Source organism: Danio rerio, chromosome 17 (assembly GCF_049306965.1).
Source record: "Danio rerio strain Tuebingen ecotype United States chromosome 17, GRCz12tu, whole genome shotgun sequence".
NCBI classification, from domain to species: domain Eukaryota; kingdom Metazoa; phylum Chordata; class Actinopteri; order Cypriniformes; family Danionidae; genus Danio; species Danio rerio.
Window position 1 is genome coordinate 35,017,559 of NC_133192.1, and position 27,828 is coordinate 35,045,386.

The 27,828-nt window shown below is 38.1% G+C and overlaps 2 protein-coding genes across 2 annotated transcripts in view; one reads left to right on the forward strand and one right to left on the reverse strand.

The window, feature by feature from the left end:
* si:ch211-132f19.7 lies at positions 1-27,435 on the forward strand. Its single transcript, XM_683811.11, has 19 exons — positions 1-612; positions 1,676-2,610; positions 3,396-3,545; positions 3,629-3,759; positions 3,838-3,949; positions 5,781-5,908; positions 7,974-8,132; positions 8,210-8,441; positions 8,799-8,987; positions 9,076-9,176; positions 11,150-11,351; positions 11,671-11,766; positions 13,004-13,176; positions 15,472-15,553; positions 15,814-15,972; positions 17,977-18,123; positions 18,328-18,420; positions 20,998-21,112; positions 26,097-27,435. The coding sequence occupies exons 2-19, from the start codon at positions 1,735-1,737 to the stop codon at positions 26,501-26,503; spliced, it is 3,552 nt and encodes a 1,183-aa protein (XP_688903.4). The 5' UTR covers positions 1-612; positions 1,676-1,734; the 3' UTR covers positions 26,504-27,435.
* LOC137488123 (uncharacterized) overlaps positions 17,131-27,828 on the reverse strand; it is a 590,350-nt gene continuing 579,652 nt past the window's right edge. The window contains exon 2 of the mRNA XM_073927786.1: positions 17,131-17,147. The gene's annotated coding sequence lies outside the window, so the exon portion shown is untranslated. The remainder of the gene's footprint in view (positions 17,148-27,828) is intronic.

The window sequence follows — 27,828 nt, forward strand, 5'->3', positions numbered from 1 at the left end:
AATCCCTTATGTTTCAACCTATTACGGAGCGTATGTGTGTGTTAATGTGCATGTGCATTAGATCCCAAACTCCTCTGTCGCTGCCACAGTGTCGAGTTCAAGTCCACTTATTTTTGCCTCTAAACATTTCCATCAAGAGTCAAGATTCTTCTGTAGGATAAGCTCCAGCAGATTGGGCTCTACCTTTGGGAAGGGGTCACGGCAGCTTTCAGACCATCTGGCCGAGCAATCACTTCATTACCTGAAGACAGCCTGAGTCAATCAACTGCAGACGGGACATCTTTTAAAACTGGGCTTGACTTCTTCCAAAACCAAGGAATGTTTTGAGACAGGATTTTATGGATTATAATTGTGGAGAGTATTATTATAGAAGACAAGTCTTATTTATATATATGTAGCTATGCTTTGCATAGTCATGCTGCTTGGAATGGCAGAAGGAAAATCTGTCAAAGACGACTCATTCTGCACTCAGCTGCCAAATATTACACCGCTGAGGGACAAGAATGTACCATATTAGATATTTGCTTGTGTCTGGATCAGTTCACCTTGGCTACTGTTCCTGGATGAGCCGATGCATGCATCGTTACCGGTTTTTTTCAAGCCCCATCCTTGGCAAGTATACTTTCACTTACATCTATGTACAGCTTAAATCAGTTATGTCATGTAATAACTGTCCTGGAGAGATCATTTGAGCAGTGTTCCTCATTTTAATATGCATTAAATGTAGTATATATTAAGTGCACTCATGCCATTTATTTGGTTTCATGAGTATTTTGGGTGTTTTACTTTTTATATGAGATTGTTTTGTGAGTAATTAAACGGTCCTTGTTGAGAGGCACTGGATTTGTTTTAGGAGTGTCATTTTGGGGGTATCATGGGGGCATTGAACTTGATTTTTTTTTTTTTTTTTGGAGGGCATTTAATTAATTTTGAGTGTATTATCAAGAAACTCTTGGGTAAGAGACTAGCTAGCTCTTTGCTACTCCCACATGGTTGCCCACTGAAGATAAGCAGGGCTGCACCTGGTCAGTACCGGGATGGGAGACCACATGGGAACGCTAAGTTGCTGCTGGAAGTGGTGTTAGTGAGACCAGCAGGGGTCCTAATGCCCCACTATAGTGATAGGGATTCTGTACTGCTCAGTGAGCGTAGTCTTTCGGGTGAGATTAAACCGATGTCCTGGCTCTCTGTGGTTGTGAAAAATCCCTGGATGTTTTTTGAAAAAGTGTAGGGGTTTAACTGGTGGTGGATGAGGAGATTTCCACTAATGTGTAAAGCACTTTGAGTGTCCAAAAAAGTGCTATATAAATGTAAGGAATTATTTTATTATTATTAAGAGTTATTGAACTTGTTTTGTGAGTCTTTGTGTATTTTGGGACATTTATTTTGTCTAGTGTCAAACATATTTTATGGACACTGAATTCATTTTGGGGGTGTTTTTAGAGGAATGTAACTATGTTTTGTTAGTTTCTGGAAAAGTTTAAGTTTAAAATGTTTTTAAAGGGTTATTAAACTTGTTTTGTCATGTTCTTTTGGGTGTAATATGTGGTTCAAAGAAGTATTATGATTTAACATGCATTGTTAGTTCATTTCAAAGTCAGTTTTTTGCTTTCAAACTGACACAATTTTAATGTCCCATCTAAATGATAAAATCTTTTACTTTTCATGGTTTTAGGTTCGTGCAGTTGATAGAAGTCTCAAGCTGAGTTCTGGGATCTAAAGCCTGTTTAGATCATGGCTTTGAATTCTTCAGAAATCACTGTTCCACCTCAAGTTTGCACAATTGTGCCTCCATCACCCAACTTGAAACGCAAGCAACTAATGTGGCAGAATGCTGTACGTCACATTATTGACCAACGAGGAATGCACCACGAGGGGCGAGCGGTCAACTCTCGCAAAATCATTGTTACTGACGCCTACATCGATGACATCAACAGACAGATTCGGAACAAAGCTGCACGGGGCAATGCTGGCATGCATAAGCGGCGCTCCTCTGCAGCTCGCATCCATCCATTTCGAGAACGCAACTCCACCTGCACACGGAAGTCAACAGAATCAGTTACTGATGCAGACTTCTTTGTAAGCTGGGGCTCCACAGTGCGTGGCATCTTCCTCCCTGCTCTCCACCACAAGTTCAAATCTCACGATCTGGAGCATTTGTACCAGCAGCACTCATCTGGCCAACGGCGAACTTCCCTCGTAGTCACTAATGTAATTGATATTCTTACCAAACTCCACATTATCTTCATCTACCTGGCTTTGGCCCCTGAGATGGTGGACTCTCAACATGGATGGTTGGCCGGGCTCTTAATGGCGCTCGGAGCGATCATATGTGTCTTAGTTCTGACTTGTAAAGGACTGATGTCTCCAGATTACCTTCGCTATGCCGGGCTGGCAAGCTGGCTGTCACAGACTGTTCAAGCGCTGGGGGGACTGGTGTACGGATTGGAGACAGACCAGTCGTGGTATGTGCTCTTCACCCTTTTTGCCATCTACACACTATTGCCCCTACCTCTGCTGTGGTCCATCTGCATGGGATTCCTCACTGCTGCCTTGCACCTGTTTGTGGATACCTTTAAGAACTACAATGACACAGCCATTGTAAGAAAGGTAAAGAAGAGTCTATTCACAAATCTCAAAGCTGACATTTGGTTCTCACCCAAGTGTAAGAAAAAGAAATTCTTGATAATGGAAGATCACAGCCCGAAAAAAAATCTCTAAGGCCCTGATTTAATTTTTCTTTCTTCATCTGAGAGCAAAAAAGATGTTTGAAAAGGCTCAATCCCAATTCTACCTCGTTTTGCGCGTTCAAGTTAAGGGGTAGGGGTGTCCTAATTCTCTTTAGCTTGAAGGCGTAGGGTTAAGGAAAAGGGCTAGATACCCCTTGAAACAAGGTTTTTCAGGACCACACTTGAAACCAATGAGTATGAAGTTTCCCAGAACACACCATCTACATCGGCAGCATGGCTACACACGGAACAAAAATGGAATTTGGATTGGGCCTAAGTGACAGTATAATGTTTTTGACCTCTCAAACACCCTTGTGCTGCAATAGGCAGGCTTGTAAGTGCCATGTGTCATGTTGACATGAACAATTTCATACTTGATTTCGAGAACGGGATGGTTAAAACTAAAATTTTGGTGGGGTTTTGTTTAAAATTACTTCTTTTTTTGTCTTTGATTGTTTTTGGAGTATATTAGGGCCTTTAGGATCTAGGGTTAATTTGATGGAGGTTTGATCTTTCTAATGCTTCTCTCAGGCTGTGCCAGGTCTTCCTTTTAATAAATGCTCCATTGTTATGGTACAAAAGCACACCAGTTTCAGACTGTCTTTAACCATCGTCAACTTCAGGGATCAATACATCAACTAATGAAGCTTGTCTTGTTCATTCCAGTTACTAGCGAAAGGTCTATTGTACATGGGCATGAATACTGCAGGGCTTTTCATCCACTATTTATCCGATCGTGCCCAAAGGCAGGCCTTCCTTGAGACACGGCGCTGCATTGAGGGTCGAGTCAAGATGGAGAGAGAGAACCAGAGACAGGTTTGGGAATCTCGACTTTAATACGTTGTTATTATTTCATTAATGCAAAAGTTTCAATGAAACAAGACTTTATATTACATTAGGAGCGCTTGGTGATGTCTATTCTTCCTCGGTTTATTGCTATGGAGATGATTGGTGATATGACTGCCCTGGATGATGAATTGCTTCCTCAACAGTTCCATAAAACTTACTTTCATCAATACAAAGATGTCAGGTAAACGCAGATCCCCATGTAGTAGTATTTACAGCAAGGATGTTGCGTCAAATCAGCATGAATATGCTATTGTTTCAGCATCCTGTTTGCTGACATAAAAGGCTTCACCTCTCTCTCCATGACCATGCCGGCTCAAGAATTGGTGCGGACTCTCAATGAGCTGTTTGGTCGCTTTGATCGCCTTGCAGAGGTGAGAGATATTAACCATAATGGGATAGTTCACCCAAAAATGTTCAATTTAGTCCAAAGGAGGCTTTGCAGTACCAAATTTTCAACAGTATTGGGGGGCCTGTAATATTTACACTTCAACAGTTTCAGAATATCCTATCTGGGTACAATTAGAACTGTTATCCTCAAAGTCCTCCCTTCATTCAATGATTTGCTCTCAGCTTCCAATAAATGGTAGAAATGTCTCAGACAGTTTAGTGGGGTCCAATACTCTTAAAATATGGGTTGCTTTTAGGAAACACTTAATAAGACCGTCCAAACTAGAACCTATAGTAAATAATATATCTTTTCTACCATCATGTTCTTCTTCAGTTTTTCGTGAACTTCAGTTTTTCAGAGCCTTTATACCATTAAGGACTTGTTTGATAAAGGCGTATTTTCTATAATTTTTACAATCGTCTCAAAAGCCCATCTTCTTTTGTTGTTGTTGTTGTTGTTGTTGTTGTTGTTGTTGTTGTTGTTGTTGTTGTTGTTGTTGTTGTTGTTGTTGTTGTTGTTGTTGTTGTAGTTGTAGTTGTTGTAGTAGTTGTTGTTGTCGCCGCGCGTACTGAAGAGCGGTGTTGTTGCGCACGCGTACTGTAAAGCGAGGGGAGGGGGGGCAGCGCGCATATTCAAGAGCGGTGTTGTCGCGTGCGCGCCTACTGAAGGGCGGTAGGGGGGAGGGGCACGAGGGCTGCAGCACGAGGGCTTTATGATTGTTTATGAGCGCCAAAAGTGGCGGATCTGTTCGCCAAAATATCTGACTGCGTGTCACTGCATCCCTAAGGATTGTTTGGCAAAATATTTGACTGCATGTCACTGCATATCAAACAACTGAAACGATATAACTAGAGAAATCTCCTCTTTGCTGAGCGAGAGCGCTTAATGAATGACGTAAGCGTGCCCAGGCCCGATTGTAGTGTGAGTGCGGGACGTCGGGGGAGACGGGAGGGGAGACAAGTGTGCTTTGGCTCAGTTCGAGGCAACTGTACATAGTGTGAGTACGGCCTCAATTCTTTTTCTTAACCCAGACATAAGAGGTGTTTTATCTGCACAAAATGTTAATAAATATAATTGGCCAAAACATTTCTTGCATGGAGCCCGATCACTTCACTTCACAAGGTCTTCACAAGACCTCAATGTGTCATGGTGAGCCCCAGGAATTGGTTTGGACTAGTTTGCATTTGTTTATTTTTAATCTAAAAACCTATCACCATTCACTGCTATTTTATAAATCACCAAGGACCACCGATTTAACTTCAAATCTTCTTTAAAGTTCTACTGAAGAACAAAGTCACCTATATCTTGGATGACCTGAGGGAGAGTAAATTAATAGGATATTGTAATATGTGGGTGAACTATGCCTTTAAATGTCTTAATGTAATGTAAAGGCTAGTGTAGGGATGTCCAAACTCAGTCCTGGAGGACCGGTGTCCTGGAGATTTTAGCTTCAACCCTAATCAATCACACCTGAACCAGCTAATCAAGCTTTTACTAGATATACTAGAAACTTCCTGGCAGGTGTGTTAAAGCAAGTTGGAGATAAACTCTTAAGGACACTGGCCCTCCAGGACCGAGTTTGGACACCCTTGACCTAGTGCAAAGCATAAATGTGTTTTTTTTTATTGTAAAGTGGTCTGTCAAAAGTCTGTCTGTCCGTCCATCTGTCCATCCATCCATCCAACCACCCACCCACCTACCAAAATGATCTGCATAAAATTAGGAAACATTTTGCTGTAGCTGTTGAAAATATGGCAATTAGATTTGCAGTCGATGTGTTGGAACCATAATGAAAGTCTTGTTTATTACTTTAGGAGAATCACTGCATGAGGATAAAGATTCTTGGAGATTGTTACTACTGTGTGTCTGGGGTTCCAGAGCCCCAGACTGCACATGCCCGCTGCTGTGTAGAAATGGGTCTGGCCATGATCAACACTATACGGTGTGTATTTTACATTTTTTCAATCACTTATGGTGATGATTGTAAACTCATTGGTTAGTTTACACCAGTTAATTGTGCAGAGGATTTTCAGAAAGCTTTTTATGCATCAGTGTCCCCTAAAGGATCTGTTTACACTGGTTGTTGAGATGCATTTTGATCTAACAGATTAAAAGTGCATAAAGGAGATGTGCCTAATGGGCCCACTTTGGAGACCTGAATGCTTTGAGGGAAGGGTTTGTGGCAGGCTTTTATGTACACTGAACTAAACAAAACAATTAGATCAACTTTAATTCATTAAGTTTATTTCACCTAAATGAACTGTGTATTATTGTTGTCACTGTTTTTTTTTTCCTTTTTTCATTTTGGTCTTACTTTATTACAAAAAAACTGTCATTTAAGTATTCACTTTTTCAGTGAATGAGCTTTTTCTGATCTTTTAATCTAATTTGCAAAATAAGCTAAACATTGAAGGAGAACATAGCCATTGCTACCAAATGTACATTTTCAGACAGACCTGGTGGAAAAAAAAAAGTTTTTGTTATGGGGTTTTAAATGCAATCGGCCACATGTGTAAAATGAATCTTATAAGCATTTTTTATACAACCTAGTGTAAAAATTATGTTCTTGATCGTTTTTTTCCACTTGTTTTTTGCATTTTACTTTTGGGATTTATTGTCAAAAATGTCTTAAAGAGCCCCTATTATGAATTAAAAATAGTCATATTTTGGTTTTGGGGGTCTCCAACAATAGGCTGATATGCATGCAAGGTCAAAAACACTTTAATTGTCTTATAATATGTTGTGATTGGTTGACTACATTCAGTGTGAGACAGAGAGAAACGCTCAGCATGGCATATCAACAGTTTTGGGGTAGTCAAAGTGCAGAGAGTATGTGTAAACCCAATGCAGGAGTGCATTGAAGCAATGCAGTTTAACACCAGCGTATTGCTCTATTCTTAACCATAGTTAACCAAAGTAAAAACAGTGACACACACATTCAGTATTAATCCACACAGTGACAAAAGCTGAATTATTTTAAAACTTGACTGCCACAAATTTGTAGGAACAGGTGATGGTGGCCATATCAACAACAAACGGCAGAAGATCGCGAGCTCACAAATGCATTTAAATCCGTAAACATAGCGGGAGCCATCACGTTTTTAAAGTGGTTTTAGATGTGATATGAGGATATAGTTAACCAGATACAGTAAAAGTGGTTACAAGTGACAAAACAATTAAATACATAATTTGCATGCTAGAGAAAGCAAGGAGACATCCATTTTAATTGCACTTTCTTACATTTGTGAAATGGAGGAACAAACTGATTAGTGAACTTTGCACTGTATACATCAATATTGTTTTCTGATCCTTCCTTTTAATAAACGGTCGACAAATCCCCCGTTGTAAGCGTGTAGATTGCTGAAGCACTCGTCAGAAAAATGACAGGAACACAGCACAAGGCTGGGGCTATAATGCTGAGGTATTTTTGCAAAAATAAACTTAAACCACTTCACAGCCTCATCTTTGGGTAGGGAAAATAACACTAACTATCCCTCACACTTCAGAGCACAGCGTCTTTGCGACATGTTTTAAGCGGTATCTGCTACAGTGTTTGTGGATGAGTCTGGGGGTTTCAATTTTCCCGGTTCTGCATGCGCAGGAAATGGGTGGGGTTTGAGTTCCCCTGTCAACGTCATGTCAGCACGTCTAAAGACTCATTACGGCGGGGATTCATTCAAATTACTATGAGACTATTCTTTTATAGATGAATCAATAGTTTTAAACACTGTTCGCATTCAAAATTAAGCCTTAGCTGGATATTTCATTTCACTCAGAGCTGTTACACACTGCATGGAAGGTCTTTTTCAAAAACCCATTATAGGGGCTCTTTAATCATATGGTGCATCTCAATGGGCTTCCTGGTTAGGTAGTCAAAGCACCAATCATGGAGTCATATAATATATTTTGTTGTTCCTGTGTTGACCATTGATGTTTGACAGCAATTCTAAAAACGAAGAGATGACGAGATATCAGATAAATGTTATTCATCGTTCTATTTTAATCAGTTATGTGCGCAAAGAGCTGAAGAGAGATATGGACATGCGTATTGGAATCCACTCTGGCTCTGTCCTGTGTGGGGTTTTGGGTCTTCAGAAATGGCAGTTTGACGTGTGGTCTTGGGACGTAGATGTTGCCAACATGCTAGAGGCTGGAGGAATCCCAGGGCAAGTACACCACATCGTTAGTTTCATCATAATACACATCAGATAATAGTGTAATAAAACAAAATGTGTAACAATAGGAGGATTCATATATCGCGAGCAACCCTGGACTGTCTCGAGGGTGTTTATGAGACGGAAGAGGGCCGAGGACATGAGCGCAATGAGTTTTTACGCAAGCACAAGATCGACACTTTTCTGATCCGCCACACACCCCAAGATGACAAAGAGCCCCCTAAAGTCAGGAGAACTAGCAAAGATGAGACAACATGGAGTGCAGAGCTGCCTTTTGACAACATCATCGGAATGAACTGTGTAAGTACTCATAAACCTCACCTACATTTAGTATGTAGTCTTTACTTAGTTATAAGATTAAAGATTGAGTTTATCACGGTCATATTTATTGATGGTCAAACTTTAGCCCATCATCAAAAATAAATCCAATGTTTTTAACCAATGGTTTGACACACAACGGCATCTCACCCAAGTCTAAATTTGGGGAGATTGTGAGTTCAGATTTCCTCCTCAAAAATGTAATGACAGCCAGGCCTTCACCTCTGTCAAACAGGCCTTATGAGATTAAAGACCCCCAGAGTTTCATTTGACTGGCAAGTAAACCCGAGTGTCGAAATAAACATTGCATTTACTTACTTAACTTTTCTCATCTTTTAGATATTAGCCACGTTTACCAATGGCTCCTTGGTGCACCTGCCCAATCAGATTACTCCGCATTGTGCCGGGTCTCGAGAAATCAACAAGAGAATCAAGCAAGCCATCGAGGTGCGCAGCAGTGAACGAATGCGCAAAGAACACATCACACCCTTCACTCTAGTCTTCAAAGACACACACATTGAGGGAAAGGTATAGACCTCACAGAAACCTTCATATTTACAGTAGCATAATAGCATTTGTGCATATGAGTAGACCCACACAAAATTTGCACTTTCAGTTTTCTCAAATGAGAGATGAGATGTTCAAGTCCAATTTGGCCTGTTCCTTCCTTCTGCTCCTCTTCATCATGGCTGCCCAAGCCCTCATCCCTTCTCCACAGTAAGTGATTACTTGCATTATCAAAAGTATCAAAGTTTTATAGGGGTCGATACTGAAATATTTAAAATATCACTTTTCCGCAGAATTGACTGCGGTCTGTGAGTTTAGAAGCACCACAGTCTCATGTCACACCTCCTGTTACTTTCATTCAGGACACTTGAAGCATTTTTAGGGCATTACGGCCTGCCACAGTTTTACTTTCTGTAAATGAGCTACATGATTAGTTTCAATAGATAGGCTAAATCTGTGTCAAATAACTCCAATATAATACAACATTGTCTTTAAAACTATGCTTAAAGTCCATGTGAAATCAAATTGTACAATCTTTATTTTGCTAGTGCAGATTGTTATTCTTTAGGTGAACAAATAAGCCCTGCAAGTTAATCCACTGAAAATATGTTTGTTTCGGTAATCTTCAGTCATAGTCAATCATTTTCTGATTTCAGCCGCAATATACCACACCCCTCTTACCGTTAGTTTGCTATGAGAGAATGATGTGCAAAAAGAAAGCCCTGCCCTCTAATCAATATTTTTGTTTAAGTTGGAAGTACATCAACTTATTGAAAAAAAAGTCTCAGCAACTTCTGGTTCATGTGCACTTTAAATTCATAGTCATTAGTCACACTAATTATCATTTATCATCAACAAAAGACCATTACAATTACAGTTGGAGCCACCTGAGAAGCAATGTTTTTAGCTACATATTTGCTCTGTTAAATTTATTTGTGTTATTGATGGTAATTTGGTTATTTGTTCATTAAAAATAGTTCACTTGTCAAAAATGTTTATAAGTTGGCAAGTAGTTTCTTCTTTAATACTAAAATTGGAATTAAGAATTGTGAAATTTATCAGAATGCCACATGTAATCATTTATTAATTATTAATGTTATTCACTAATATATAAGGGTTGGGACCCACCAGGGGGTCCTGGGACAATGAAGGACTAAAATCTAATTCATTTTATTAATCTATTAAAATTACTATATTTTATCCATAAGCTACTAAAGATAAAAATAGTAGTTCTTAGTTGCAGCCCTTCGAATATTTATTTATTTTTTTTCTATTGGATTGCGGTCATGCTGCGTTCACACCTGACTTGGCACGCGCAGATAAATCGCTTCAAATTCACTTCACAATAGATGCAGATTCACAATATGGGCAGGGCTTCTTTCTGCCCAATGACTCTAGCTTTGTTGCTAAATGGCTTACATAGCTTTTATTGAGATAGTAGCTGTGATTATGTGCTTTAGGAATGCTGAAAAACATTGTAGATTCATTTGGCACCGTGTCTAAGTTCACTAGATCCTTTCAGAGGTGCACCAAGCTCTGTGAATTCATTAACTCATGGGTGTCCAAACTCCTGGAGGCCTGGTGTCCTGCAAAGTTTAGTTCCAACCCCAATCAGACACACCTGGGCTAGCTAATCAAGCTCTTACTAGGCTTTCTAGAAACATCCTTTCAGGTGTGTTGAGGCAAGTTGGAGCTAAAATCTGCAGGACACCGGCCCTCCAGGACCGAGTTTGGACACCCCTGCATTAACTCCTCCAGAAATTATACCTAAATGATGGGGCTTTCAGCATCTTCAGGAGGTATGTGTCTTATGCCTTTAAAGCCACCACGTGCTCATTGCGCATCAGCATCGTCTTCTGAGGTGCAAGTCATCTTTTAAATATGGAAAAGATTGACACAGGAACCCCTGCCATATACAGCTTAAATAGTTTATATAAAAATATACAGTTTGACAGCTATTTTTCAGTGAAAATGTCACAGGTCTGACTGGACCAGTAGTCAAAATCCTTAGTGACATGCCTAAATATTGTATATTTATTGCAAAATTTATATTTATGTTGGGATGAGGTATCATATCAAAGTTAGAAATTCCAGTATCGTCAACATCAGCTGTTACTATTCTCTCAAAAGCCCCATGTGTGTTTAATTTATAAACATGGCATGTCTGCATGTGTTTCCCATAGATTCTTTCCCATGATAATCCAGTTTTTAGTGTTCCTGTTTGTCTACATGCTGGTGCTTCTGGTCACTCTGGCTGAGGAATTTAAGCGCTCCCCGCCATATTTACAGCATCTGTGCTGCTGGATCCACGAGACCAAGAGCATCCGGAACCTACTCACCCTCACTGCTATTGCTATTAACTTTGGTGTAGCCTCCTGCAACATTGTGAGTGCCAACATTTTGCAAGTGGTGCTCGCTGCAGAGCCATTTGGGCGAGCTGAGCTCCAGCAAAGGGGAGCTTGAGCTTGAGCTCCACCTTTTTTGCACTTCTTCTACGAGTGATGTCACTGGGGGTAGGGTTAGGGGTGGGGTTGGTGTACGCATTAAAACAGCTTACAGGAGGCTGAACGAGAGCTCATGCTCCCTCTCGCTGGAGCTCAGCTCTGCTCAAATGGCTCTGCAGCGAGCACCCTCTCACATTTTGGGCTGTTTGTGTCAAATCAAAATCATGCTTGTCTTAAAACTTCCATCTATTTCTTCACAGTTTTGGTGTAACGGCACATTTGAAGAGACTGAGAAAAGCAACAAGAACTCAGAACATGGTAAACAGTGGCCAGTAAACATCTGCACACATCCTGAGGTACAGTACAAATGGACTTAAATAGACTGTTTACCCCACAAAATGTAATTCTTACATTATTTACTGACACTTATTTTGTTCCAAACCCCAAGGCCTTTGTTCAAATTAAGATATTTGGAATAAAATTCTAAAGCTGGTTCTCCATAGACAACAATGGTCCAGACTTGTTCAAAGTACAGAAAGGTACCAAAAAACCTCCTCAAAACAGTCCATGTGTCTTCAGTGGTTCAATCGGACTGTTATGAAGCTACGAGATCACTTTCGTGTGCAAATAAAACAAAAATAATGACTTTCAATTTCATCTCCTCAGTGTAAGTGTAGGGTGCATGTTCACAAACGCTGTGCACTGATGTATAGCCTGGATCCCCGCATGCCACTTCCTCTGTTTGAAATAAAACCCAAGTAATACATCCTAAATTATTATGACTTGCACGAGACATATGAAAGCACTCGTAGAATCATTATTTTTTGTTAGATGTGCACACTAATGTATTCTCATAGTTTGATGATATTACAATTGAACCACTGAAAGCATATGTAAGGTTTTGAGGATTTGTTTTGTATTTTTTTTAACAAGTCAGGACCAATGCTATAAGAGAGCTCTCAGAAACTTCTGTTTCAAAGACGAATGAAGGTCTCGGGAGTAACTTACTCTTTAACAACAAATGTTATTAACCCTCCTGTTGACTTACAGGTCAAACATGACCTAGGCACCATTTTAACCCTGTACAATGTTATTTTTATCTTGAAGTATGGTGACTTTTTCTAAAATGACCCATTCGAAAAATTGTCTGTTTTCTTGAATGCTGTACACATTTAGGGTACAACGGTTGTCCTTCAGGTCAATTTTGACCCATCAGTAGGCCCACCCGGAATCCGGAATAATTTTCTTTACTCAAAAATGAGTGGTGCCCTCTGAGTAACATTAAAGAAACACTCCACACTAATGAGGGAAATGGTAGACATTCACAGTTTTTGATGAAGATGAGGTTGTGTCTTCATGCAAAATAAATTTGAAGATTGAGTTGAATTTATCATAGATTTCTGTACACACTGTCATTTTTGACAGTGTGTACAGAAATCTAAGACAACAGGAGCATTAAATAGCACTCATGACCACCTCCAAACAATATTTCTTGTTTTTTTTTCTTCTTTTTTTTTGTTGCTGTTTTATAATTGCTGTGTCTGTGACGTCATTAAAGCCATACAGTAAAAGCATCTCTCTCTCTCTCTGCAGTTCTTCGTTTTGAGTGGTGTGGTGGCAATGGTGACGTGTGCTGTCTTCCTGAGGCTCAGCTGTCTGTTGAAGCTAGCAGTGCTGACGTTAGTCATTGCAGTTTACACATACCTCATTGAGGTTGCCTTCCATGTGCTCTTTATCCGCCAACACCAAAACAGCCAAATTCAGAGGTACAGTATATATATCAGTTGTTTTTTTAACACTGGCACCACCAATATTTTATAAATACTAGAATAGCCAGTGTTCATATAAGACTCTACCAAATTGAACTTTTGTCACATCAAATCTACATTTGAACCTTCTATTGGGTTTGTAAAGTTAACTCAGCAGGCACAGGATTTCAACATGATGCCAGATTGACATTGTACCCCAATGTCGTGGGGATGTTGCATTTTGTTTGAAAATGAAAATGTGCAACCTAAAATCAACCAAATATCAACGTCTAATGATATTACAGCTTAACGTTGTGTGAACGTTACCATTATAACGTCTATCAGAGGTTGGATTTTAGTTGCCATACCTGATGAATAAATGTCAGTATTTGACACAACTTAAAATCAACCAAATATCAACATCATTTGACATTGACTACCTGGCTAGGCATTGAATTTTAGTCACCTGACGTCACAACCTAAATCTAACTTAATATTAACGTCTTATGATGTTGTGTGCCTGCTTGAATATCTGTCATCAGTCATTATATGTGCCTATATTTGTGTACTTGTAGACAAAGTAATGTATTCAGCCAATTTGAATGTTATAGCTATTCAATGTAGAAATACTCAGAACTCTTTTGTGTTTTGTAATTTCAATAATATAACGATGCCATAATGAAATATGCACACATTTCGGAAAAGTCAGAATGCTATATTTACATGGGTTTTATTTTAACAAAGTTATCAAGTTACAAAATAAAAAAAAGTCAAAATGACTGCTGAAGTGAAACGACAAGGAAAACCGTTTTCTAATTGTAGTGGCAATTTTCTTTAAGGAGGCTCTCTCGGTGGTCAAGAAGACAAATTCTTACTCAAAGTGTCTTTTAAAGTTTTATTCTTTGCAAAGAAGGTCACACGATCATACATCAACAACAGTTTCTGCAGAGTGTGAGATGCAGAAACAGAGTGCGTTCTCTTTTTATCTAGTTTGTAATACCCACAAGGTCATCAGTGACATACAGGATGAATCACAGTTACATCAGTGCTCAAACTTTATTTTTGACCATCTATATTTCAGCCTTACATCCTATCCGAACATGTGGTTTGTTAAATCACCATGTACTTATCCAGATCTTGTCTTGTGATAAACAGATGTTAAAGTGGTCACACTTGGTCAACTTAAATGGTAAATCCATAGAAGAATAAAATAACAGACCTTTATAACTAGAACACGTGAGTATATAAACTGAATATAAGATAAATAAAATCAATTTCCACCACACTTACAAACCAGTGCTACTTACAAACCAGTTACCCTAGTTCAGATACTTTTCTTGTCTTTTCAAAACACCAACTCAACTAGGCCAACTGCTTTGTAAGTAGCATGAAAACACTGCTAGTCTACTCTAGAAGTAAGAATAGCGTATGCTGGTAGCTGGATGAATAGGTTACCTTCACCAACAAGACAAACTGAAACATTTGACTGCTTTTTTAAAATGGTGGCTAAGCACAATGTTAAACATCTTGTTCTTAGTTGTAATCTGTATTTGTATGAAAAACTACATGATGTAATTGGATTTGCCATGTATGGATGCAGAAGTAGGTTCACAAACCTTAAACATATATAAGAATGCAATATAAGTCTTTCATTGTTTGTAGAATGTTTTTTGGCACTTCCTTATTAGAATTATTTGGAAAGATGAGATCTGTTCACTGATGTAAGACTCTAAAAACTCTGCTCTTGGAAAAAAAAGTTTTTTTGTTTGTTTTTTTAACCAGTCGAAACAACTACAAACTGATATGGATATATAGATATCAACTTAAAAATCAATCTTTGTTAGCTTTTTTTGGACTTTTTTTTAAAGCACAGATAAAAACAAGTCTTAACATATAAAAATTATTCAACTGACAGTAATTTAAAGTGTTATGGTGATTGATGATGATAATAATTAATTAATATGAATTAATAATAATATTAGTATTAATATACATGGAATTTCTAAGATTTAGATTCCCCTTTTTCATCCCATTGTCTATTATTATTTGTCACTAAAATATATGTCTAGATTTATAAATATAGATTCTATAAATCCAAAAGCAATCATGTAAAAAAGTTTATTATTTGTAAAAATACAGTTTATTTAAAATGTCTTTTTTATTTTATGCATTTATAAAAATACATATTTTCCTTTTTTTTTCATTATTATTTCTCACTGAAAATGTGTACTTCAATGATGTGACACCATCACATTACTTCCTAGACTATTGAATTGTTATGTCCCCTCTGATGTGTATGTGTGTTTTGCCTAGATCTCAATACCTCAGACGGAAAGGCATTTCTGTGCTGCTAATGGCCATGTTTGTTGTGGTCGTCCTTTACAACAGTAGACAGGTATTTTACAAATAGAATTTATATTTAAATAATATGCAATAAATATATAATAAATGTGTTCATTATTATATAAGTGATACCACTTTTAGATATTTATAATAATAATTTATATAAGCATTTAAGTATTTTTTTTTAATCAGTAAACAATAATGAAATCACCACTTAGCTTGCTTTACTTATTACATTCTTTATAAATTCTTAAAAGTCCTGTCAATCAAACTGACACAATATAATTTGTGCTGTGTCCTTCTAACCCACAGCTAGAAACTACATCCAGGCTTGACTTCCTGTGGCGTCTGCAGGCCAGGCAAGAAGTGGAGGACATGAAGGAACTAAGGGAGCATAACGAGTGTCTGCTGTACAACATCCTCCCTGCCCACGTCGCTCGCCACTTTCTCGAGAGAGACAGAAACAATGAGGTACAGTAGTAACCGCATTTATAGTCCTACTTAATATTAAGGGCCTTTAACTAGTAAATGTAATGTAAAGTACAGTATATTTGCTGTGTTCTTATCATGCTTAATAAGAAGGCGAGTTCAATTTTAAAATTAAAGATGATTTTAAAGTGAGGATTTGTCCAAAAATTAAAAATGTACTCATTATTCACTCACTCTCAAGTATTTTTTTCTGTTGAACACGATTTTGAAAAGTGATGGAAACCTATAGCCAATAATATCAATAGTCCTGAGTCAATGTCTATTGGTAACTAGCATTGTTCAAAGTATCTTCTTCTTTTTTAGACACAGTTTTCTATTGCAGATGAACTATTCCTTTAAGTCAAGCGTCACCAAACTTGTTCCTGGAGGGCCAGTGTCTTGCAGAGTTTGGCTCCAATTCTAGTTAACCACATCTGAACAAGCTAATCAAGGTCTTACTAGGTATACTTGAAACATCCAGGCAGATGTGTTGAGGCAAGTTGGAGCCAAACCCTGTAGAGACACCGGCCCTCCATGACCAAGATTGGTGCCCCCTGCTTTAAGTGATGCCTTTTAATCACTTTTTTTTTTTTACTTTTTCAAATTCAATTCACCTTTTATTAAAGCGCTTTTACAATATAGATGTGTCAACGCAGCTTCACATAGAAGATCATAATAAATTAAAACAGTGTCAGTCCAGTTTTCAGTGTTGAAGTTCAGTTTAGCTCAGTTCAGTGTGGTTAATAATCACTACTGAGAGTCCAAACACTGAAGAGCAAATCCATTAATGCACAGCTCTACAGATCCTGAACCATGCAAGCAAGTGGCGACAGTAGTGAGGAAAAAACTTCACCAATTGGCGAAAGTAAAGAATTAAAAATAATAGAGAGAAACTAGGCTTAGTTAGGCACGACCATTTCTCCTATGGCCAAGTGTCTTGTGCAGAGCTGCAGTCTAGGCGCCGGAGGCTGGAGAATGCTCAACCTAAGCGAAGACTCGTCTGTCCATGGAGCGTCACAGGAGTCAGTCACAAGCTATCCACTCCTTCATGAACACCACAGCAGCTGCTCAGGATACAGCCTGGTCCAGGATTATGGAAACCTTGGGATCATCTTGTCGCTGGTCTTGGAGTGAATCAGTGTTGCTGCATAGTCTGAGGGCCTCGGGATGAGTATCCCCTGGTGGAAACAGAGAATAAAGAGAATAATTAGCGTAGCTGCTGTTCATAGTGTATATAAACGAGATGCAGAAACCTGTGTGGAGCACATTCATGTATCACACCGCTAAGTGATGCACTGAGTATATGCTTTACTAAAAAGATAGGTCTTTAATCTAGCTTTGAACTTTGAGAGTGTGTCTGAGCCTCGGACGTTATCAGGAAGGCTATTACAGAGTTTAGGAGCCATAAATGAGAAGGCTCGACCTCCTTTACTCGACTTTACTATTCTAGGTACTACCAGAAGCCCTGCGTTTTCAGATCTTAAAGAGCGAGTTGGATTGTAGCAAGACAGAAAGTTGGTTAGATAAACAGAAGCTAGATTATTTCAAACTTTCTATGTAAAAAGCAATATTTTAAAATCAATACGAAACTTAACAGGCAGCCAGTGTAAGGAGGATAAAATTGGGGTAATATGATCATATTTTCTAGACCTGGTAACAACAAATGAAAAATCATTTGTGTACAGTGAACTGTATTAATTAAATGATTAAAAATCAGGGAAATGTATCAAATGATTTCATTAAATATTAATACTTTAATATAATAATGCATAGTAGTTATAAGCACTTAATGTAATTGTAGCGTAACTTAAAATTGATGGCAGAGCTTAGTAGTTTAACTTTGATCAGAAAATAAAACAGTAGAAATAAAATTGTTTAAAAAATGTAAACATCAAAGTATTTATATGGTTTGAGCATTTAATATTTTAACCTTTGTTAATTAAGATGTCAGAATAAGTTTATAGTAACACCCCTGTGTTTTCTCTGTTTTAATCATTTGGCTCCAAGGATCTGTTCTCTGAATCGTACGAGCGAGTTGGAGTGATGTTTGCTTCCATTCCAGGCTTTTCCGATTATTACGAGAAGAAAGAATTGATTCATCAAGACGTGGAGTGTCTGCGTCTTCTTAATGAGATCATTGCTGACTTTGATGAGGTACGTAGATTTATGTTGCATCCTCTTAGAACCAAATGTCATCTAACTAAGTCCAATTGACAATATAACAGCTAATACTGTAGCAGCTTAGATGATATTGATGGAATGGATTTCAAATGTACGAATGCCCAACACTGTGATATCAAAAGATTATAAAGACAGACCTACTGAACTTACTGATCCTTTTTCTCGATTTCACCTCAGCTACTGGATGAGCCTTACTTTCAGGACATTGAGAAAATCAAAACCATTGGCAGCTGCTACATGGCTGCATCGGGCCTTTCTCCTGAGAAACAGGTATGTGATACCTTGAAGTGTGAATTCAAAATGTATATGTAGATGCAATAAATATACAGCTATGGGTGAAAACAAAAATAAGAGACCACTTGAAAATGAAATTTCTCTGGATTTATAGGCAGTTATATGTTTGAGTTAAACATTTTTTAGTTGTGTTCTTTAAACTACCGATGAATGGAATGACTGTGGAGAGCACATTTATTTTACATATTTAACAAAATAATATATAAATTACCTTTTCAAAGCCAACTAACGATTATTTGGAAAACTCTTCAACCAGTCAGAACCAGTCCTGGGTTCCCATAGAAAAAACAAGATTAGACAGATTTATGGCTTTGAAGGAATTCTGGAACAGGAAATTGTACCCTCTCCTAAACAGCCTAAGGCCCTGATCACACTTAATGTCCCCTGCACTGTTTATGCGCCTCAGGCACTTTGCATTAACAGTCTGCTGCAGCTCACGTTTTTGACAAATTGCCTAGTAGTTAAACGTCATTTTTTTCTGGAGAAAGCATCCTACGTCATGTCCTCCAGTGCCAAGACAATTGGTAAAGTGGTTGCCTAGCAACAAAAAAAGTGCAGTGCACTACTTATAATTGTATATCGGCAATGAGTAGTCACTATAACTCATTGCAATTGCCTTGCATAACGCTTTCGAAAAGCTAGCTGACCGTGGGTTTTCTATGTTCATCTGTGTTGAGTTTCTTTACGGGTGTTTTGAGTTTACACCTGAAATGCGTACAGTAGAAGTAGCTCAAACCCACACTCATTCAAGGTAAAAAGAGGCAGGAATCAGTGAAAGTGCAACAATGTCAATCATTAAGTAAACACAAAACAAAAGTATCCATCTGGTGCTCCCTCAGTGGTCTTGAAACTTGATAAACACTTGTGCCACCGGGCTTGCTCCTCTCCTATGGCTCTTGGTCACACCAGCCACACTCGTCACCGCTACCGAGCCGACCAATCAGAGCTCTTGCACTATGCTTCCGCACAACATGTTGTAAATTGTTTTTAGAGATGTGCGTTAGGGTTTGTTTCAGGCAATGGTAAAGGGTATGTGATGGCTGGGCCAGCATTCAAATGCATTCTATGCAGAAGTTTAAATCAGGTGCCTACTCGCCTTTTTATTTAATCAGTGTGATTCATACAGTGATGTATTCCATCTCTGTTTAAGCAATTGTTTAATAATATTCTGTTGCTTGTGTATTAATCTTCTATATATTTGTGTAGAAGTTCTTAGAACTCATATTTTAATGTTAATTCATTAATCTTTCTTTAGCTTAGTCTCTGATTTAATACAGATCGCCACAGTAGAATGTACCACCAACTAATCCGGCATATGTTTTACACAACTTATGCTCTTCTAGCTGGCAACCCAGTAGTGGAAAACACCCATGGACTATCCCATTTACACATCCACTCATACACTACTGCCGTTTTAGTTTATTCAATTCACTTATAGCACATGTTTATAAACTGTGGGGGAAACCGGAGCACTGAAGGAACCCCTGCGAACATGAAGTGAACATGCAAACTTCACACAGAAGTGAAGTTTATTCATAAACTAATTTCGAGAGGATGCTTATGATTGACACAGCTGGCCCTGAGTCAAGCTAATGTACGAACCACCAATCAGACTATTCCTAACCAAGTATAAATAACCAAACGCCTTACATTTAGTCATCTTTGTCTTGAAGAATCCCCCTTTCACCCCTTCGCCTCCTCTTTTGTCTACAGGGCAGCACGGCGGCCCAGTGGCTAGCACTGCGGCCTCACAGCAAAATGCCTCCGGTTCGGGCATCTACCCAAACGGTCAGCATTTTCGTGTGGAGTTCATGTTCTCCCAGTGCTTGTGTGGGTTTTCCCATACAAAAGTGTCCTCTGGTGTGTCCTCCGGTTTCCTCCCACACTCCCAAAAACATGACACTTAAGTAAATTGACTAAACCAAATTAGCACCAAATTCGATTCCATTCTGTCAGCAATGCATCACCTTAGCAACCCTCACACAGCAGGAGGGGGGGGGTTCTCGAGATCTACCCGAGCTCAAACTCCCCTCTCGCCCTGCAACGGGAGGGAGCCCCGGGCTCGAGGCTCTCATGAGCTCGGGGCTCTCTCCCGGGACAGCTTGCCAAACTAGCTTATTGCCAATCATCAGCTAAGTGTTAACTCTTGAAATGCCAACTAGCACAGCCAAGATTCAAACCAGCAACCTTCTTGCTGTAAGGCGACAGTGCTAACCACTGAGCCACTGTGCTATCCTTATTTTAACATTGCTATGCTATACTATTCTTATATCTAGGAGTTTCTCTTTTAGTCTGCTGGATGATCTTTTACTATGTATTTTAAAACTTGTGAATAATATAAGAATCTTAACTATGAGCACCCAATCAGATTGCATGTGTAAATCACCAGGATAGAGACGTAAACTTTCCATATAGCAAACGTTTTAAAAGTACTGACTGACCTTCCACACACCAAACAACACTTCTAAGTACCTGTCTGTGGACATGGCGTTCTACTTATTTAATATGTGACGTGCTGTGCTGAATGGTAAATGCTGCATGTGTATGTTATAGGAATGTGAAGATGAGTGGGCTCACCTCAGTACACTGGTTCTGTTCGCTTTGGCCATGCAAGAAACTCTGAAAGAAATAAACAAACGCACCTCTAATGACTTCTGGTTGCGTGTTGGTAAGATGTTCTGTTATTAAACCTCTCTACTTTTAAAACATGACTGGTGATGAAAATGGGTCAACGATGAAGGGGTGTTCAAACATTTTTCTCCAAAAACAGATTGTCCTGTTGGTGAAAGAAAAAATATTATTATCATACACTTTTTACAAGGATTTACAGAAGACAAAAACTAAAATGTCATTCAGTGTGAAAACTATTTGATTACATAAAAAACGTTTAAGGATCATGTCTGGATCAGATCCAGAATGCTGATATTGGCCATTTTAAATCTTTATACTTTTTTACAAACAACTTTTAGCCATTTGTTTTATTTATTATTTAAATGTATTTTTGTTAATTTATTAATATTATTTTTTAATTAGTGTAATTTTCCACATGATAACAATAGGACATTATTTCACTGATATCATACATTTCATTAAAACGTCAAGTCAAACACTTCTTCCTATTTAGTTTGACTTTGTTTCAGACTTAAAACATACAGTAGTATGTCTGATCATCTTTGACCCATATATCAGTTCAGAAGGAATTATTTGCTTTATTTGATTATTTGATTCAGTCTCAAGAGCATGCTTAATGACTGCTTGCTGTGAAGGAGAGTGTACACCTGCTGGGCACCGGTTCAGACACGCTAATAAGATTAAATGGGACCATCAGTATGATTTTAATGTGATTGGATTGGACAATTAAGATTAATATGAAGCTGCCAGCTTTCTTACTGTAATCCATATTGATTAATTATATCATTATTTTATTACAAAACCGTGCATTTTTAATCTAAAATTAATGCTTTGACCAAAATGAAGCTCGGACTCTCTTAACTTTAATGGAAAAGAAATAGTTCATGCAAATAAACTCTGTGTAAGTTTCCTTTTTTTATAATGAACACAAGAAGATATGTGAAGAATGTTGGAAACAAATGCGACATAATCGTATTTGTAGTGAAAGCTCCTTGATTAGACGTTCATGGGAAATCCAGTACTTATCATACAGTTTGTTTACCACAGAAGATGACAACGAACAAGAAAACTAGTTCTGGATAACTTTTATTTACTGTATAATATTATAAAGTATATTACTCTTATAGTATCATGTGTGATGACATACATCGAGTAAGAGGTCAGCCAAGACGCACATTCTAAAGTCAGTGAATTAAGTTTACAATTTATATAATTACAAAAACGCATCAATCTTCTTCATTAGGCACACATCAACCCTCTGGTGGCATGTGGGTTTGTTTTACTGTGAATTTGTGTACTTTTGGAAGATTCAAAAAGGGTCACTACCTAACACCATTGTACAGCATGGAAGAGCAAGATATTTTGAGCTGCGTCCCAAATGGCACACTATACACTATGCACTCATGCACTATGCACTTACACACTCAACAGGATAGTATATGTATGTAGTGGTGTCCCAAATGGCACACTAATGTTTTTTTTACAAAGCGGAAATTCAAACCGTTTGACGTTTGACCGAACGTTTGACAGTTGCCAAATCAGTGAAATAAACAACAGAATTATCAAATATTACCTGCCGTGAGTATTGCCGCATTCACCATCGGGAGGCGCTATAATCACTTTCGTAGGAGAATTTTGCTTCTTTTTTTTGTGCTTCTTTATATTAGCTTTGCACGTTGTGTAATTTTCATATTGTTTTTAGGGAGACAATTTTACCATCTGTCCTGTGACAGTGGAAGGGAAGAGCCTTTTGACTAATTTTGGTGCATTTGTAGAAATGTTAAGTAATGTACACTGGCCATGCCAAAATAAACGAATAAACATTTCAAACTATACTGACTGTGTGAGTCTGACAGAAGAAAATCATAAGGGACGGATTATGCAGAGTTCACTTTTATAAGGGGTTTAAATGCAGTTGTGTGGCAAAAATGTGTAAAAATAGCCGGCCCTTAATGGTAATTTTTTTTTTATAATCAGACTTGAAAGATAAAAGAAACAGAAACGCTTTAATTGACTTTCTCCCTTTGTACATGTCATGTCAGCCCTGAGTGACTAGCAGACGTCCACCATTAGCCTTTTCACATCATGCATGCCAAAGATAAAGATAGGATAAAGATGAGATTGCCTGAACAAATTTACAGGTATTTTCAAAAAGGGCCTGTTCACACATGATCCCTTTCTGAGAAAATTGCCGGTAATTTTCTGAAAAGGTCTGTATGTGTGAAAGGGGGTTGTGTCAACAACTAAGTGCTTTCACACCAGTGAATCGATTCATTTGTTCCAAAACAGGGATTAAAATTGTTACATTGTTGCTCTTTGCTCTTGGTGCGGTTCGCTTTCACACGGCAAAGTTTCTAAACGGACCAAAAGATCTAAAACAAGTGAGTAAACTCTCCTCACATTGGTCAGAGTTTCATGGTTTATTTTCCCACTCAGTCCCGCTCAGCTGTCATGCGTCCTTATTTTAATTGATGGCGATGAGCAATAAGACATTATAAGTGAAAAGCTGTGCTCTCATTTTGAATGGTGACACCCACAGACATCGTCACCAGATATAAATCAGAGGGAAGACTCTCTCATACAGAGCCCTTGGCTAGACTGTAGTTCAGTCAATGTTCCTAACAGATAAACGGCTCTCAATAATTGTTCAGCATGCTTTCACTTTCGTATTTAACATGAAACGCAAGTAGGGATGATATATTGCCCTACTCATAGTTTTCTCTTCATAAAGCCATATATGCCTATTACATATCCATAATACACTGTGATATAGCCGGGCTCATATCGTTTTGCTTTCTCACTACAATCGATCTGCTCCAGAGTTTGTTTCAGTCGAGCCGAGACCACCTTCAGGCGATCTCGGACCGATTGATTTGGCACAAATCCGAGCGCGATTGCTGGATTCACATATGCCAAACAGACCGCGTTAACTGGGCAAACAAGACAGGTTCCGAATCAAAAGTCAAGGTGTGAAAGCACCCTTAAGAAGCGTTATAAATGTTGAGTTTTAGCATGCACAAATAAAAAACATAGACTACCTTCTTCTGAGCCACTTCTTTTGACATTTTTTAGTTTTTCGCAGAGACAACATCTTTGCACACTGAAGTCAATTCACCACAAACAAAAACCTTGCACACTGAGTCCAATGCATATAATGAATCCATTCCAAAAAGCACAAAACATTTCAGAGTCATTTCACACAGTGATGCTTTGTTCTCCTCTCTGTTTTCTAAAGAAAAAAAAAAAGAAAGGAATATGCTACATATAGTGTTCATCCCATAATAGAGGGAGCAAAGTTCAATTCATTATCAAAGATCTGCGCTGGATTATCCCCAAATGCAAAAGTTTATTTTCAGGAAATGAGTGGTATTTTGATACATTGCTTGTGATACTTCACACATTTACATGCGTAAATAAATCTGGAACAGAGACTGGCAAAACCTATAGACATTATAATAGATGGCAGCCACACGTATCAGAACAACAGACCGAAGCAGACTATTAGAGGTGCCGCTAAGGCAGGGGTGTCAAACTCAATTCCTGGAGGGCCAAAGCCCTGCACAGTTTAGTTCCAACCCTGCTCCAACACACTTACCTGTAGGTTTCAAACAAGCCTGAAGGACTCAATTAGTTTGATCAGGTGTGTTTATTTAGGGTTGGAGCTAAACTGTGCAGAGCTGCGGCCCTTTTGGAACTGAGTTTGACACCTGTGCTCTAAGAGAAAAAGTTATGACGATTCTGCAGGCCCACGCAGAAACAACAACCTTTGTCTTATATTGTGCACTGTGTTTTTCATGATGTTATCTGTGGCTCAAGTGATGACATTTTGTATTTTGCCTTTCACTTGTACGGTGGCTCTGAACTGTCACCTCTCAAAGTGCTCTTTTGGATGCGAAAAAACTGAAGAAAAAAAAGATCCCGGTTCAAATTTTTTTTTATGATGGACGAAAGTTTCAGAGGCAGTGTATTAATACCATTGACACACCTTAAAGTCAAATTTATATTTAAATGTGTGAAAAAAATGGACGACAGTTTCGGTTTCAGTGTGCAGTAGCCTTTAGTCTTGCTTTGAATCTGCTGATATGCTAACACATAACACATTTGTAGCTTCGCTCCTTTTTGAAAAGACAGCACAATCTCATTTGAATTTAAAGCTACCATCTCCAAACCTGCACAGTTTGGATCAACGCCTAAATTGGGCCAATTTCTAAGAGTTATCAAACATTATTTGTGGGGTATTTTGAGCTAGAACTTCGCATACTCTAGAGACATCAGAAACTCATTTTCTTGTAAAAAGTGGCATAAGAGGTCCCCTTTAAGTCCACTGGCATCAACAATTGGTCACACTTTACAATAAGGTTCATTAGTTAATGTTAAGTAATGCATTTACTAACATGAACAAACATTGAACAATACATTTACTACAGTATTCATTCATGTTAATAAACGTTAGCTAATGAAAATACAGTTGTTCATTGTTAGTTCATGTTAACTCAGTGCATTAACTAATGTTAACAAGCATGGACTTGGATGTTCATAATGCATTAGTAAATATTTGATTATGATTAATAAATGCTGTACAAGTGTTGTTCATGATTAGTTCATGTTAGTAAATGCATTAACTAATGAACGCTATTGTAAAATGTTACCCTACAATTTCCTGATTTTATAATTGTCATATTTCTTTCTCTACTTTAAAATGACTAAACTATTCAGAAAAAAAAGGGCTAACATTTTAGGTCACAATTAGCAGTATTAACAAATCAATAACTAACACCCCTCGCTTAATAAACGACTAATTATCTGTTTATTAATAGTTAGTAAGGGGGAAATTGGGTTTAGGTTTTGGTTAGGATTAGAGATGCAGAATAAGATCATACTTTATAACTACTAATGAACAGTTAATATCTTAATAATAGGCAGGTAATAAGCCAGTAGTTAATAGCATGAACTGTGACCTAAACTAAAGTGTTACCAAAAATGCTTACATGTGGTTAACCATGTGCAACTCTGTCCTCCAGGTATTTCTCACGGGCCTGTAGTCGCTGGTGTGATTGGTGCCACAAAGCCTCAGTATGATATTTGGGGCATGACTGTAAATCTTGCTAGCCGAATGGACAGCACAGGGCTCAGTGGGCGTATTCAGGTCCCAGAAGCCACCAGCCGTGTCCTGGCCGAACACGGCTTTATGCTGCAGCTTAGAGGGGAAATCTATGTCAAAGGAGTTAGCGAGCGGCGGGGAGCGGTCCGCACATATTTCGTAAGCAGCAGGGAACACAATTCAAGCTACGCTGAGAGAAACACTAGCAGAGGGATCTCTCTCGGGAGAAACACTCTCGCCGCTGTGGTCTTTTCCCTGGTGCAGGCCCGCAAGAAAGAAGAATTACGAGAAGCCAATGGAGGATTTCATCTGAAGGACATGGCATGAATTCGGATTGAAAAGTGGACAGAAGCCATATTTAATACCTCTTCAGTTTTTTTAGACTGGTGTCTGAGTCAATGCCTTCAAGTGATTTTCTGCATTCTCTGTCGTTCTTTCTGAACGGTACCAACTTCACATCTCATATATAACCAGATTTCTACAGGATTTCTTATTGTAACGGAAAGAACAAATTGCTTCTAAAAGTCATGTTTCTTATGTTCTGGAAGTTTTTGAATCATGAAGTTGTGAGTTTATTATAGCAGAGCTGCAAATAAACACTTTATATTTTGGACAAGACCGTAACTGCAAAAACAAAGGAACTCTGGATTAGATCAAACATGATGACTCATAGTTGGGATTTCTGTATCTTTATCTGGATATTTTTCCCCATAGTTTTCTGTAATCAACTGCCAATGAATTGTGAGAAATGAAGGGTCTGACATCACCATTGCAAAAAGCTAATTGGCCTATTATCTGATGCATGTGTATTAGTCAATGACACTCTGGAAAAGCTATAAATCTCAGGATTATTCATCCAGCTTAGACGACTTTCTATGAAAAGTAATATTTAGATTTTTTGTGCGTAATTGACCATTTATAAACTCTTTTTATATGATGTTTACATGATCACATGAGGTAGTGTGACAGGAAAAGCTTCTGTCTCTGTTTATTGTTTTTAATGTTGTTGACTCAATATTGAGGCAGAATTACAATAACGTCACGGTGAATGCATAAAGCAGGAATTAACAATGCCAAAGTTCTGTTTTAGACAATAAAGGTATATTTTTAGTGCACGGTCCACCAAATTTTACTGAGTGCATTTTTTTTTTTTTTGGTATTTTATTTTTAAATATATTTGGGTTCAGTGTTTGTCTGATTAAGCAGTTTTTGGAAGCAGATACAAACAGGCTAACAATAAACCTTTTTGCTATGCCGCATGATGCTTTTGGAGTAACTTCATTTAAACTGTAAATAATCTGTGAAAAAGATACAACAACTTGGTATACAATGAAGTGCATTTATTCTTCTTACAGTTTATCTGTCAAATATCAAAAACAAAAAACAAAAAACTGATTAGAATTAACAAAGTAGTTTCACCGGATCATGACAACAGCCTGAAAACCTGAAACAACTTATTTTCTCACAGCAGTATTACTGACATATTGAATATTACTGTACTGAAGAGAATGCTAAATAATAATAATAATTATAATAATAGTAATAAAAATCATAATAATCTAGAAGAACAAAACAGTAAACGCAAAAGAGCGGCCACAGATATGTTTGCGATGCTAATGTTGCATTAAAATATAGCCAAGCATAATGTTATT